Source organism: Gymnoscopelus braueri (genome assembly GCF_963280865.1).
Source record: "Gymnoscopelus braueri genome assembly, chromosome: 4".
In the NCBI taxonomy this organism is placed as follows: Eukaryota; Metazoa; Chordata; class Actinopteri; order Myctophiformes; family Myctophidae; genus Gymnoscopelus; species Gymnoscopelus braueri.
In genome coordinates, this window is record NC_137605.1 from 4495051 (window position 1) to 4510424 (window position 15374).

The 15374-nt window shown below is 42.4% G+C and overlaps 1 protein-coding gene across 1 annotated transcript in view; it reads right to left on the reverse strand.

The window, feature by feature from the left end:
• The window catches only part of efna4 (ephrin A4), a 107338-nt gene extending 96356 nt beyond the window's left edge, over window positions 1-10982 (reverse strand). Inside the window, exons 1-2 of the mRNA XM_080426397.1 lie at window positions 10178-10982; window positions 9520-9753 (exon numbers count right to left, since the gene is read on the reverse strand). Coding sequence (XP_080282523.1) covers window positions 9520-9668 — 149 coding nt within the window. The 5' untranslated portion in view covers window positions 9669-9753; window positions 10178-10982. The remainder of the gene's footprint in view (window positions 1-9519; window positions 9754-10177) is intronic.
• Window positions 10983-15374: the final 4392 nt, after the last annotated feature.

Here is a 15374-nt window from a genome sequence, read left to right on the forward strand (position 1 = left end):
TCATTATGCAGAATGTCCCACAGTTTTCAAATGTATAGAAATATTTTGAAAATAGCAGATCTACAAACTCACATTGTGAGCTTGTAGATCGGCTATTTTCAAGTGGCCGAAATGTATATAGGGCTGAAGTGGTTACTGTATGTTTTGTTATAATAATCAAAATCTACAAAGTAACTTAAGTTTTCAGATACATGTAGTGGAGTAAAAGTACAATATCTGCCTCTGAGATGTAGCGGAGTAGAAATAAAAGTACTGAAAATTGGAAATACTCAAGTAAAGTAAAAAAAATACCTCAGAATTGTACTTAAGTACTGTACTTAAGTAAATGTACTTAGTTGCTTTCCACCACTGCTATTTTAGCACATCAATACATGTAAATAATCAGACGATCAGATGCTCATTTAATTGTGGTTATAGAATAGACTCAAAATCGTGATCATGGTGAATAAATGTGTTTAATTGTGCTGCGTGTGTCCTCTCCACAGCTCCATGTGTCACCATGTGGAGAAGCGGCTGAACTGGGACCAGTTAAAAGGACACTGGAACTCTTATTAACCCATGAAGACCGGGAACGCATCTCTGTCATTTCTAGATTTCTTTGGCTATTCAAAAAATAGCAGATCTACAAGCTCATAGCACGGCACCGAGTGCCGCGCTACGAGCTTGTAGATCTGCTATTTTTGAAAAATCGTGAACATTTGTGCAAATCTTTGAATATATATATATTTTTAAAGCAAACATTTTTAACTCAAATCTTTGCTTCTGGGGGGTCCCTGGAACAAAACATTTTCAGATGGGGGTCGGCGGTCAAATACATATCATTTTGGGGGGTCCTTGACACGAAAAAGTGTGATATTATATTATAGCAACATACGTTTTTGCAGAAAACTGTTAGGATTTAGAAGACATTTTGTAGAATGGGAACCTCAGGCCTCACGGGGTTAAACCAGTATGGATCCATGAGAGACCGGTGGCCCCTGTTTCATTAAAACCATCCATCTGTGTGGAGGACAAGCAGCTCAGTAGGACACCGCGCGCACGCACGCACGCACGCACGCACGCACGCACACACACACACACACACACACACACACACACACACACACACACACACACACACACACACACACACACACACACACACACACACACACACACACACACACACACACACACACACACACACACACACACACACACACACACACACACACACACACACACACACACACACACACACACACACACACACACACACACAATACTTGATTTAGTGGGGTTCCCCAGGGGCTGGTCCAGGGGTGTTCACAAACTCTTTAGCTTGAGCCTTCGACACCCAAAAGACAAATGTGATGTCTCTCCCCAGGGAGGGAAAATAGCCGACTTACAAGCTCACGCCCAAACTCAGGACTAACCTAAAAGAATGGCTGACCTTAAAACACCATTGAGCATAGTTTCACTCCTGACACCTTGGTAGTAACCCCCCCGTCCCCACCCGTCCTTTCACTGTAAATATACCTTGTGATGCTACCTAGTTTTATTCCTATATGTATTGTATTGTATGTATTACTGATGAATTGAGTACAATGGACCACAATAGAAACAAGCCACCTGAGGCTTATTGTGTTATTGTTTTAGCATAACCTTTGACTGCATTGGCCAGGTCCATGAAAACAAGACCAAAAGAAGCGACTATAGGCTACATGAGCACACAGACACACACACAGCTATATGAAAATAGCATATCTACAAGCTCACAACATGTTGCGAATGCGACACATTGTAAGCTTGTAGATCTGCTATTTTCAAGACGATCTTGCTTGAAATGTGAAAATGGAATGTCTTTGAAAACATTTTAAATACTGTACACGAATCTTGTATGGCACAACATATTTTCAGATGGCGGGAAATGTTTAAGAACCACCGATTTAAACATTAGGAAGCAAGCCCAAGTGAAATAAGCAACTACACTTTAGTAACAAGCCCCCAAAAAAACAACCCGCAACTATCAATATTTACAAGAGACTGAACATAAAAACAAGTCCAAAGTCGCTTATAATAAGCAGACTTGGCAACAATGCCCTCCAGATGGACATGTCAACAGGCATTATTGATGTGACTCAAACGGTGTAATTTCATCAGAGCGGTGTGTGATGAGTGAGTGAACACACACTATGGCTGAAACACTATGAGATACACTGTAGCTGTTTGAACTCGTTTGTGTTGCTGCAATAGACAGCAGCAACAGATGGGACTTCTTTCTAAAACCTGCAGGACATTTCCACACACACACACACACACACACACACACACACACACACACACACACACACACACACACACACACACACACACACACACACACACACACACACACACACACACACACACACACACACAGTCAGTGATTATGTTTTTACAGAGTAGCCATGCCATAATATACAGTATTTATTCTGTGGCGTCATGCTGTAAAATAAACCTATTTATAACTGAGCCAAGATTCACTGACTGACTGTTTACTCTGTGTGTGTGTGTGTGTGTGTGTCTGTCTGTCTGTCTGTCTGTCTGTCTAAATTACTGACCGACTGTTTACTGACTGACTGTTCACTGACTGACTGTCTGTCTGTCTGTCTTTCTGACTAAATTACTGACTGACTGTTTACTGACTAAATTACTGAATTACTGACTGACTGACATTTACTGACAGAACGACTATTTATTGTCCGCCTGAGTGTGTCTTGACCGACTGACCATTTACTGCCTGAATGACTGCTTACTGAATGGCTGCTTACTGAATGGCTGCTTACTGAATGGCTGCTTACTGAATGACTGCTTACTGAATGACTGCTTACTGAATGACTGTTTACTGAATGACTGTTTACTGAATGACTGCTTACTGAATGACTGCTTACTGAATGACTGTTTACTGAATGACTGCTTACTGAATGACTGCTTACTGAATGACTGTTTACTGAATGACTGCTTACTGAATGACTGTTTACTGAATGACTGTTTACAGGCTGACTTCTTACTGAATGGCTGTTTACAGGCTGACTTCTTACTGAATGGCTGTTTACAGGCTGACTTCTTACTGAATGACTGTTTACAGGCTGACTGCTTACTGAATGACTGTTTACAGGCTGACTTCTTACTGAATGACTGTTTACAGGCTGACTGTGCGTATTGACTGACTGGCCCCCAGTGTAAGATATAACACGACTGAAGCTCAAACTAATCACACAACCAATATCTATCACTGGCCAGCAGGGAGCCCTGTGTGTGTGTGTGTGTGTGTGTGTGTGTGTGTGTGTGTGTGTGTGTGTGTGTGTGTGTGAGAGAACAGATTAAAGGCGGTGTGAAGAGAGAGGGAGAGAGAGAGAGAGAGAGAGAGAGAGAGAGAGAGGACAGAAGATGAAATAAAAAAGGAGAGCAGCGAGGAAGAGGAGAAGTGCAACCAGGGTGACAAAACAGAGGAATGAGGAGACCGAGGCCGTGTGACATCACAGAGCTCTGTGATTGGTCGCTGAGCCTTTCCTCACACACACACACACACACACACACACACACACACACACACACACACACACAGCAGGGACAGGTCCAGCATGGAAAAAACACAGTGCATGTTTTTTACTACAGTTTACTGCTAAACAGGAGTAAAAAAACAAATGGGAAACGAATGGGAAACACTCTGGAATAGTGTGGTTGTGTTTACCTGCAGAAACACTCTGGAATAGTGTGGTTGTGTTTACCTGCAGAAACACATGGTCATCCCGCTGTTTTTTTTTGTGTTTTCCTGTTTGTTTTGGTAGGAGGGGACGTTTTTGGGGCCAACCAAAACAAACCGTGAAAACAGGAAATAACAGCGAGAGGGCAATGTGTTTCTATAGGTAAACACCACCACACTATTCCAGTGGCTGATGACTGCTGGTAAAGATGGAAATGAATCATGGATAAAAACATGTATTTATTGTTTTGTAACGTAAACACAGGGCAAAGTTACATACTATCCCTTTATGTGTATTAAGTGGTTAATAGGGCATTGCACACAATGGATCCAACTGAAGGCCTTCACAAATGTGTGTCCACTGCAGCATGGTGTATGTAGTACAGTACGCTAGTGCTGCACGATTCTTGCTCAAATGTGAATCACGATTTTCCTCCATAAGAATTGAGATCACGATTCTCACACAATTCTCTTGTAAATATAAAAATATTAAGGAAAAAAAAAAAAAGAATAATAATAATTGAAAAAAAAAATCGTCATAATTTAAAATCGAGATCGCATAGGTGTCTGAATCGGGATCACGATCTTTTTTCGATTAATCGTGCAGCACTACAGTACGCACCAAGCTGCAGGGCGAGCTATATAGACCAATTATGTGTTTACCAGCATTGAGACTGGATGCACAGGTGATTGTTTCATGCAATCAATTCTCAACCTGTTGTTTTGGGGTGCGCTGGTTTCAGCACACCCCAACCCCCTCTTGTGTGTTGGCTGGTGCTGCGCGCCCTAGCGAGACCTGACAGAATGGGTTTCATTTGCAAACCAGTATGACGCTTGCAACCAGCGTGTGTTAAGGGGTCTATTTATTGCAACTATGCAATAAATAACCAAAGACTTTAGAAGACATATTTGTTTATTTAACCCATTTAGACTTGAGGCCCATTCTAAAAAACACCTGTACATAGCAACAAGAACCCCAAAAAGGGGTTCCCGTCCTGAAAGACACAGTTACAAATAGGGGTTCCCGCGGCCGCCCCCAAAATGAGTGAGACACACAGACTTTGCAGGAACTGCGTAGTCTGTGTGGTTTGAATCTAGCCTGGTCTGGCGGCTCTGGCCCCTCTCAATAGAGATTGGATTTCTCTCCCTACGAAGTTGTGGGGACCAATCAGGGCCTAGTATGCGAATATGGGGGCGGGTTTATCACAAGAGAATTTTTTTTAAATTTGCCCCTCGGAAATGCAGGTTCCACAACAGAGATTCCAGACTAATATCTACACAGTGATATTAGTCTGGCCATGCCAGGCTAGTTTGAATCCACCACAGTCCATCCAGACGAGGGGGGGGGGGGGGGGGGCTCCTCTCTGGCTGGAAGAGCCAGTACAGGCTATAGAGCGTGCCAACGTGTCGTCACCACAGGGGGGCGTGGCATTGGGCAATGTTAAGTCAACCTGGTTTTTACCTCTCAAAGATGTCCGCCGCTACCAAAAGACACTTGTTGACGCCCCCTTCGGCATTTTTGGCACGCTCTATACGACAGCAGTGGCAACACAGAATGGTTTGGGGAGGATTAATTGGCATAAGGACTAAATTAGGACACACACACACACACACAGCTCAGTGGCCTGGTGGTTAAGAGTGTCCACCCTGAGACTGGGAGGTCGGGGGTTCAATCCCCAGCTGAGTCATACCAAGGACTATAAATATAGGACCCGATGCCTCTCTGCTTGGCACTCAGCATGGAGGTTGGATTAGGGGTAAGTCCCTGAGACATACAGTGTCATGTCCAGAGGGTCTACTTGTACATCGAGCTGGCGCTGCCTCACGCTACGGTAACAGGAGATAGGCTCCTCCTCCTCCTGACCTACGGGCCATATGGCTCAGGATCCGCTGGTTCCCCAGGCTACTTACCGGTGGTGGAAAAAGTACTCAAATGTTTTACTTAAGTAAGAGTATCAATACTGCAATGTAGAAGTACTCTGTTACAAGTAAAAGTCCGGAATTAAACATGTACTTCAGTAAAAGAACGAAAGTATTGGTATCAAAATGTACTGAAAGTACCAAAAGTAAAAGTAGTTAAATGTTTGAAAATGACAGATCTACAAGCTCACAACGCGTCGCGAGCTTGTAGATCGTCTATTTTCAAATAGCCTAGGTATAGAATAGGGCTAAAGTGGTTAATGTATGTTTTATAATGTAATAATTTATATCCGCAAGTAACTAGCAACTACATTTTTCAAATAATTGTAGTGGAGTAAAGTATAATATTTGTCTCTGAGATGTAGTGGAGTAGAAGTAAAAGTACTGACAATTGGAAATACTCCAGTAAAGTAAAAGTACCTCAAAATTGTACTTAAGTACAGTACTTGAGTAAAGCTACTTACTTACTTACTTTACTTACTAAATTGGGAGGAAAGGGGGGGGGTAAAAAATAATTGGCTCCTCTAAATGTAGCTAACTAACCCTAGAACAAAGATCAAACAGAGGTGGTGAGAGTTTAACAGCAGGTGAGTGTTATTTGCGACGGAGGGTCCTAACTGGCCCCTGCAGCAGTGCCTGGTTCAACCCTTCAATTAAAACACGACCACAACACCTGGATCAGTAGGTGAACAGCCCCAATCAGCCTTGGACACACACACACACACACACACACACACACACACACACACACACACACACACACACACACACACACACACACACACACACACACACACACACACACACACACACACACACACACACACACACACACACACACACACACACACACACACACCCCCTCCCCATTACCCGACTAAGCACTCACTTTACACACCATGCTGTCTTAGACTTTAAACACACACCTGTGTTATAGCAGACAGATATGTAGGGCAGCCAGCATCCTTCAGAACAAAACGCTTACATGAACAAACCCTTACTCCCCGCTCTGCTGCAGCAGGCAGACTTAATAACGGACTGCAGGCCCTGGATGAGTGTGGGTGAAAGCTGCATTTAACACTTTCACACCGAGAACGCATGTGTGACATTTTAAGATTTATTTGGCTATTCAAAAATAGCAGATATACAAGCTCGAGCTTGTATATCTGCTATTTTTTGTTTTCCATAGCGAACATTTTTAACTCTAATACAACTTCTGGGGGTTCCCTGGAACAAAATATTTTGAGATGGGGTCCGCGGACAAAATTCATATAATTTTGGGGGTCCTTGTCATGAAAAACGTTTGATTATAGCCACATAATTTTCTATTTAAAAAACTGTTAGGATTTAGAAGACATTATTTGTAGAATCCCCCAGAAGCAAAGATTTGAGTTACAAATGTTTGCTTTGAAAAAAAAATATATATACACTCAAAGATTTGCTAAAATGTTCAAGATAAAAAAAAAAAAAAAGCAGATCTACAAGCTCATAGCGCGGCACTCGGTGCCGCGCTATGAGCTTGTAGATCTTCTATTTTTGAGTAGCCCAAAGAAACCTAAAAAATGACACCGATTCTAGTCCGGTCTGAAAGGGTTAATGGACAGGCATTATGACACAAGCTAGCAGGAGAAAGGACGCTCCCACCAACCTGACCTCGATACTCACACTGCTTCCAAACAACACTCAGCTCTCTCTGTTCCTATACTAGCTGAAGCAGGGGGTCTTCAATGCATTTTTTCAGGCCAAGGACCTCCTTAGCTGAGAGAGAGAGAGATGAAGCAGGGACTCTCCCACAACATACTGTTTTTCATAGATTTCATAGCTAGCTCAGACTTGTTTGACAGCACTAGCATCGGTGTTGTGTAAATTCTTGTTTGTTTCCACATGACATCTTATTATCATTGGGCTCTAGCGGTTAGTATCAGTGGCTCTTAATAATAATGACAATGTATTTTTTATTTGTGTTGCACTTTTCATTCACAGGGAATCTCAGAGTGCTACATAGTTAAAACCATATATAAACTCCCCCCCCCCCCCTGTCAGGTGATAAGAAGCGGCTTGCTAGCTCCTCATGCATTTGGAGGAGGCATGAGCTCAGTTCTGGGCTCTCCCTATGCTGGCAGAGGGAGAGTAGCGCCCAGGATTACATTTGGTAATTGGCACTGGGTGAAAAAATGGGTTACAAAATCGTGGGATAAAAATTAAAAAATTAAACTAAAAAAACAACAACATATAATTATCACGGAAGGTTAAAAAAAACAGGGTTGAAAATGTCAAGCAGAAAAGGACATTTCTGACAGTAACTACACAACAATGTAACACAAAGGGCCTTCCTAAATATAAAGGTCTTAAAAGAGTCCAGGGTCTGAGGCGCCCTTAGACCACTTGGAAGGCTGTTCCACAGGCACGGTGCAAGTGAGCCGAAGGCCTGGTCCTCCATGGGGGCGAAGCTTGGGGTCCAGGCCCAACAAAATGGACCCTTAAAAGTCAGTAACTCTGAGTGTACAAATGGAACCAAATGGACCCTTACATGTCAGTAACTGAACGTATACAAAAGGAACCAAATGAACCCTTACATGTCAGTAACTCTGAGAGTGTACAAATGGAACCAACTGGCCCCTTGCATGTCAGTAACTCTGAGAGGGTACAAATGGAACCAAATGGACCCGCAAGGGTCCATTTGGTTCCATTTGTACACTCTCAAGAGTTACAGGGGTCCTCCAATTTAAAAGAGAGTGGTTCTCCGTAAGGGTCCATTTGGTTCCATTTTGCACACTCTCAGAGTTATGCGGGTCCTTGAAATGAAAAAAAGCTAGAGAATCACTGGGTTGAGACGATCAGTCCAGTGCAGTGCAGTCAGTAGGAGGAGGTTGAGACGATCAGTCCAGTGCAGTCAGTCAGTAGGAGGAGGTTGAGACGATCAGTCCAGTCAGTCAGTAGGAGGAGGTTGAGACGATCAGTCCAGTGCAGTGCAGTCAGTAGGAGGAGGTTGAGACGATCAGTCCAGTCAGTCAGTAGGAGGAGGTTGAGACGATCAGTCCAGTGCAGTCAGTAGGAGGAGGTTGAGACGATCAGTCCAGTGCAGTCAGTAGGAGGAGGTTGCTTGGACCCAACCTGTGCATAGCACAGATTCTTTGCTTTCTCTGACTCACTGACAGGGAACTGTTTGTGGTGTTGCGCAACGGACCAGTTCAACCACAAGAGAAGCGAGTCGAGACCCGTTCCTATTGTGTGGTGTTGAGTCACTTCACACCACCACAACCACTGGCATTATATACTGTATCCACCTAATTAACCTATTCTTATGACTGCTTCCTTCTGTGTGCCTCTTGTATCGGCTGTGTGACGCCATGTGTGTGTGTGTGAGAGAGAGAGAGAGAGAGGGAGGGAGAGAGTTCTGTATTCCTCTCAAATACTCCATTACCCCTCTTGCATTGGCTGTGTGATGCTAGACCTGTGTGTGTGTGTGTGTGTGTGTGTGTGTGTGTGTGTGTGTGTGTGTGTGTGTGTGTGTGTGTGTGTGTGTGTGTGTGTGTGTGTGTGTGTGTGTGTGTGTGTGTGTGTGTGTGTGTGTGTGTCTCAGAGAGAAATTCTCTCTTCTTACAAATACTTTTTATTCTACCTATTTCTCTATTTATCATTGGTTGGTTGTGTGGTGCTTTTGTGAATTTATGCATGTGTACGTGAGAGAGAGAGAGAGAGAGAGAGAGAGAGAGAGAGAGAGAGAGAGAGAGAGATGCATCACCAGATCTTGTTCCTCAACACTAAGCAGCCTGGCACAGGCAGGCCAAACCCCGCGGTGCTTTGGCCCGGGCTCAGCTCAGCTCGGCTCGGTTTGGGTGTCGGTGTCGGTGTCGGTGTCAGTCCCTTACCTCGTGTTGGTAGAGTTCCAGTAGACGACGTGTCTCTTGGCCAGGCCCACGGAGAAGAACGCGTGGAGCAGGAGGAGAACCGCAGCTCTCCTCCTCCACGCCGACAGCAGGGCTCCTGAGGAGGAGGTCCACGGATGCTCCTTCATCATCACCACCTCCTCTGGTCCAGCAGTCAGGCCAGGTGGCCCTGGGTCTCTCTCTGCTCCTCTGGGGTCACAGAGGTCACACCGGGGTCTGTGTGACAGCGAGACAGTGGAGGAAAAATTACTGATACTTTCATACATCTAGAAACACTCAGTTACGACAAGTAAAAGGTCCGGTATTTAAAATGTACTCGAGTAAAAATACAAAAGTATTGGCATCAAAAGTGAAAGTATTCATTATGCAGAATGTCCCATTTCACAGGTTCAATATGTATTCACATCTTTTGAAAATAGCAGATCTACAAGCTCACAACGCGTCGCATCGCGACGCGTTGTGAGCTTGTAGATCTGCTATTTTCAAATGGCCCAAAATGTATATTAGGGCTGAAGTGGTTAATGTATGTTTTGTAACAATAATCAAAATCTACAAAGTAACTAAAGTTTTCAAATAATTGTAGTGGGAGTAGAAGTACAATATTTGCCTCTGAGATGTAGTGGAGTAGAAGTAAAATTACCTGGGAAATTGTACTCGAGTACTGTACTTGAGTAAATGTACTCAGTCACTCTCCAGCACTGAGAGGATCAGGTCACACAGGGGGGTCTGTGTGTCACAGGTAGAGAGGAGACCACCCTGGACCCCTGGTCTGTGTCTCAGGTAGAGAGGAGACCACCCTGGACCCCTGGTCTGTGTCTCAGGTAGAGAGGAGACCACCCTGGACCCCTGGTCTGTGTCTCAGGTATAGAGGAGACCACCCTGGACCCTGGTCTGTGTCACAGGTATAGAGGAGACCACCCTGGACCCCTGGTCTGTGTCACAGGTAGAGAGGAGACCACCCTGGACCCCTGGTCTGTGTCTCAGGTAGAGAGGAGACCACCCTGGTCCCCTGGTCTGTGTCTCAGGTATAGAGGAGACCACCCTGGACCCCTGGTCTGTGTCTCAGGTAGAGAGGAGACCACCCTGGTCCCCTGGGGGGTCCAGAACGTCCAGATCACTCCACAGAAAGTCTCCCACCCTGTGGCTCACTTTAGGATCGGTTATTATTATTATTATTAAAACGGTGGATCGATGTCAAAGCATTCTAATGCGTTATGTGTAAAAAAAACAAAAAAAACACTACACAACTCCACGTCCGCGAAGTTTGTCCCACATGATGGTGTTGATGATGCGGGTTTAACGCACTTTACGCACCAAAAAAAGGCTTTAAATAACGCACTTTACGCACAAAACGACACGTCCGTATCCTTTAATGTGTAATCCTCTGCAGGCAGGCTGGATCCATGAGTTAATGAACTAGTAAATCAATGCGGTGTGTGTGTGCGTGTGTGTGTGTGTGTGTCAGTGTTTTGGCAGCATATTACATTCAACAGGCTGAGGCTGCGTGTGTGTGTGTGTGTGTGTGTGTGTGTGTGTGTGTGTGTGTGTGTGTGTGTGTGTGTGTGTGTGTGTGTGTGTGTGCGCGCGCGCGAGCGAGGAGTTTCAGGAAGGGAGGGACTGAGAGCTAGACGGCACAGGGGGGGGGGCGGGGCAGGGGTGAACTTTGGACCAATGGGAGGAGAAGGGTGTGGATTTAAAATCATGTTTCCATCCAGAGCCGTGTAATAAGAGAGTTATGATGACACTAGTGTTGAGACTCCCACCGTAAGAATGGAATGCGGAAGTGCACCGTGTCTTTCTCAATGAGATAGTTCCAATGTTTGGAACTATAGTCCATAGCAGCCCGCTTTGCGGTGAGATCTGAGCGTGACGTTACTCTCTCTCTTCTACACTCTGGTTCCATCATGTTATTTCGCTGCCTCGGTGCGCCCACTGGCGTGCTGTTCTACCACTGGCTGGTTCTCACACTTTATTTTAATTTTATACATTTTTTTCCAAGGACCCCTAAGGACCCCTATTATAGGGGTCCTTGGAAAAAAATAATAATTAATTAATACAATTTTTTTTAAAGTATAAAAGTATAATATATCTATATATATCTAAATAAAAAAAGTTATAGAGGCCCTATAATTCTGAGAGTGTACACAATGGAACCAAATGGACCCTTGCGGGTCCATTTGGTTCCATTTTGTACACTCTCAGAGTTACAGACATGCAATCAGTGGTGTAAAGTAACTAAGTACATTTACTGTTCTTAAGTGCAATTTTTAAGTATTTGTTTTTACTTTACTTTAATTACTTTAATATTTCGACTTTACAAAACTTTTACTTCTACTCCACTACATCTCAGAGGCAAATATTGTACTTTAACTACTTTTACTCCATTATAGTTATTTGAAAACATTAGGGACAGGTCGATTTTTAAAGAAGGGTACCCCTGGAGAAAATGTATGTGCCCTGATCTAAAAGGCCATGACCCTCCCTTTGACAAAAAAAAATAATCAATGACCCTCCCCAAGTGATTTAAAAAAAGAGTAACCCTCCCCGCCTAGAAGTGTCACGATATATTGTGTCCCGATATAGCCTATCGTGGTATTAAATTGTGATGATAGGTATTGTCATGATGTCATACTGTATCATAATATTTTTAATAAAATAAAAACACGTTCTTTTTTTGTGCCGGTGAAAGTTAGGAGTTTTTACTGTATGATATGAAATGTAAAGCTTATCATAATCATAGTAATTATTAATCATGTCCTCCATCATATTCAAGGTATTTTGGAGAGAAATGAAACAGACTCCAGTCACTTTCAGTTTAAAGCACTGCAGAGGGGAGGTGTTGTGTGTCAGCTGATGCTCGTTGACGCTCGTTAATGTGACATGCATCAGAGCAATTATGCCTCTGCACTCTCAAATAGGCCTACATCTAATCTAAGATTGTTTACACGGTATTATACTGTATCTGGTATTATAGTTTTTTTTTTAGCTGTTGGAAATAACTAGGCTGCACTTGGTTGGTAAAGTCCAGATGACAAAAATATGAGGTTTGTGGAATTTATAGTTATGCAATCTTATATTATATTATATTTGTTATATTAGTGTCTATCTGTCCTCTGAAACAATGGGTTTATAGTTAGTGAGAACTTCACTTCTCCATTAAGCTTGCACAAATGTATTTATTTGTGTGTACAAAGCACTTTGTAATTGTTTTTAACTTGCTTTATAACGTTATTTTAAACTAAAGATGATGGCCAATGTTGATGATGCATGAGAAAAGAACATTAATAATATATCATATCGATATCATGCCCAACATCATGTATCGTATTGTGAAATTCTTGACACCCCTAACCCTCCCCATCAAATACAACATGACATTTAAAACTGATATGTCCAATGTTTTGCTTTCCACATTGATTAGAACATTGCTGTAGTCAGTCTTGCTAAATGCACAGTGTATCTGTAGTAGTGGTAGCAGAATGGATAGTGTTCTCATCATTCTTACATGTGGGAAACCCATTGAATCCTGGTCAGATTGAAGAAAGTTGAATATTTGGTAACCAGTAGTTTAAAACTTTTGTCACTCTGCCCTTTTAATTATCAACTACAGTGACTACAACTACACTGTTGCCTACATAAAACAAATTAGGCTATCAATTATGGCCTGATGCTTCTGGTTTTACTTGTGGAGCTAGGCATCTATACACAACTGTCCATATACAGTAGATCCACATTAATCACATGCACAGAATTACTTCAAATGATTATGAATATCCAGTTATAGTAGGCCTATCTATAATGCATCTCTCCAATAACGCCTGTTGAAGTTTTGCTGAAATGGAGAGGGGTCATTGATCACTGTTGATCAATGACCCCTATCTATCTATCTATCTATCTATCTATCTGTAATGTAGTCTACAGTGAGTTTGTAGTTCTCTATCTATCTGTAATGAAGTCTACAGTGAGTTTGTAGTTCTCTATCTATCTATCTGTAATGAAGTCTGCAGTGAGTTTGTAGTTCTCTATCTATCTATCTATCTATCTGTAATGTAGTCTACAATGAGTTTGCAGTTCTCTATCTATCTGTAATGTAGTCTACAGTGAGTTTGTAGTTCTCTATCTATCTATCTATCTATCTATCTATCTATCTATCTATCTATCTATCTATCTATCTATCTATCTATCTATCTGTAATGTAGTCTACAGTGAGTTTGTAGTTCTACAGTGAGTTTGTAGTTCTACAGTGAGTTTGTAGTTCTCTATCTATCTATCTATCTTTAATGTAGTCTACAGTGAGTTTGTAGTTCTCTATCTATCTGTAATGTAGTCTACAGTGAGTTTGGAGTTCTCTATCTGTAATGTAGTCTACAGTGAGTTTGTAGTTCTCTATCTATCTGTAATGTAGTCTACAGTGAGTTTGTAGTTCTCTATCTGTAATGTAGTCTACAGTGAGTTTGTAGTTCTCTATCTATCTTTAATGTAGTCTACAGTGAGTTTGTAGTTCTCTATCTATCTGTAATGTAGTCTACAGTGAGTTTGTAGTTCTCTATCTGTAATGTAGTCTACAGTGAGTTATAGTTCTCTATCTATCTGTAATGTAGTCTACAGTGAGTTTGTAGTTCTCTATCTATCTATCTGTAATGTAGTCTACAGTGAGTTTGTAGTTCTCTATCTATCTGTAATGTAGTCTACAGTGAGTTTGTAGTTCTCTATCTATCTGTAATGTAGTCTACAGTGAGTTTGTAGTTCTCTTGCCCTCTTTCTGTCTGTAGTTGTTTGTTGCTGAAGACAGATGCAGGAGGTTGAGTAGCTCATCACACCTGCTTGTTTAGCAGCAAAGACCAGCTCAGCTTGTTACTGTGATGGATGTTCTGATCCAGCGGCGTGCGCGCACACGCACACACCCAGATCATTGAATAGTAGTTTTTTACTGTCACCTGCAGAAAAGTCATTTAGTGGGAGCATGTGCTGTAGGCCTACTGCATACCGTCCCTGTCGGTGGAAAGCTTGTATGTCCAAAACTGTTACTTTTATCAGCAGTGATGGAGGAAGTACGGCTACTCACACGTTTTACTTGAGTAAAAGTATCAATACCAAAAGTAACAATTGTTGAAATGGTCTGTTACAAGTACAAGTCCGGTATTCACAATTTACTTGAGTAAACGTTTTGGCATCAAGATATACTTACAGTACCAAAAGTAAAAGTACTCATTATGCAGAATGTCCCATTTCACAAGTTTTCAGATGTATAAAATGTAATAAAATATTTAGAAAATAGCAGACCTATTATAAGCTCACAACGTGTCGCAAGTTGTGAGCTTGTAGATCGTCTATTTTCAAATTGCCAAAGCATATTTGTAGGTCTGAAGTGGTTTTGTAAGTAACTAGTAACAAAAAAGTTTTTTAAATTTTGATTTAAAGAAATAAAATTAAAATAAAACATGAAAAGTTGAAATCTGGAGGAGATACGAGGTTTCTGCCCGACAGCGACGATGTGCATGTGTGTCAGCGAGTGCATGCTTGTGCCAGCAACTATATGCATGTGTGCGCGCACGTCTGAGTCTGTGCAAATTAGCAGCAGGTGCATACAAGTGAACGTGTGTTTGTGTGTGTGCCCTTGTGTGCATTTAGATAATGGTGTGTGTGCATGCGTGCGTGCGTGCGTGCGTGTGTGTGTGCGTGCGTACGTGCGTGCGTGCGTGCATGCATGCATGCGTTCTCCCATCATCAGTCATTGAGACAGAGATAAGCAACACAGCTGCAGCTAATAACATTAAAAAATGTGTGTGTCAGATGTACTCAAGGTGTATAAACGTGCAAGCATTGACAGTAGTCAA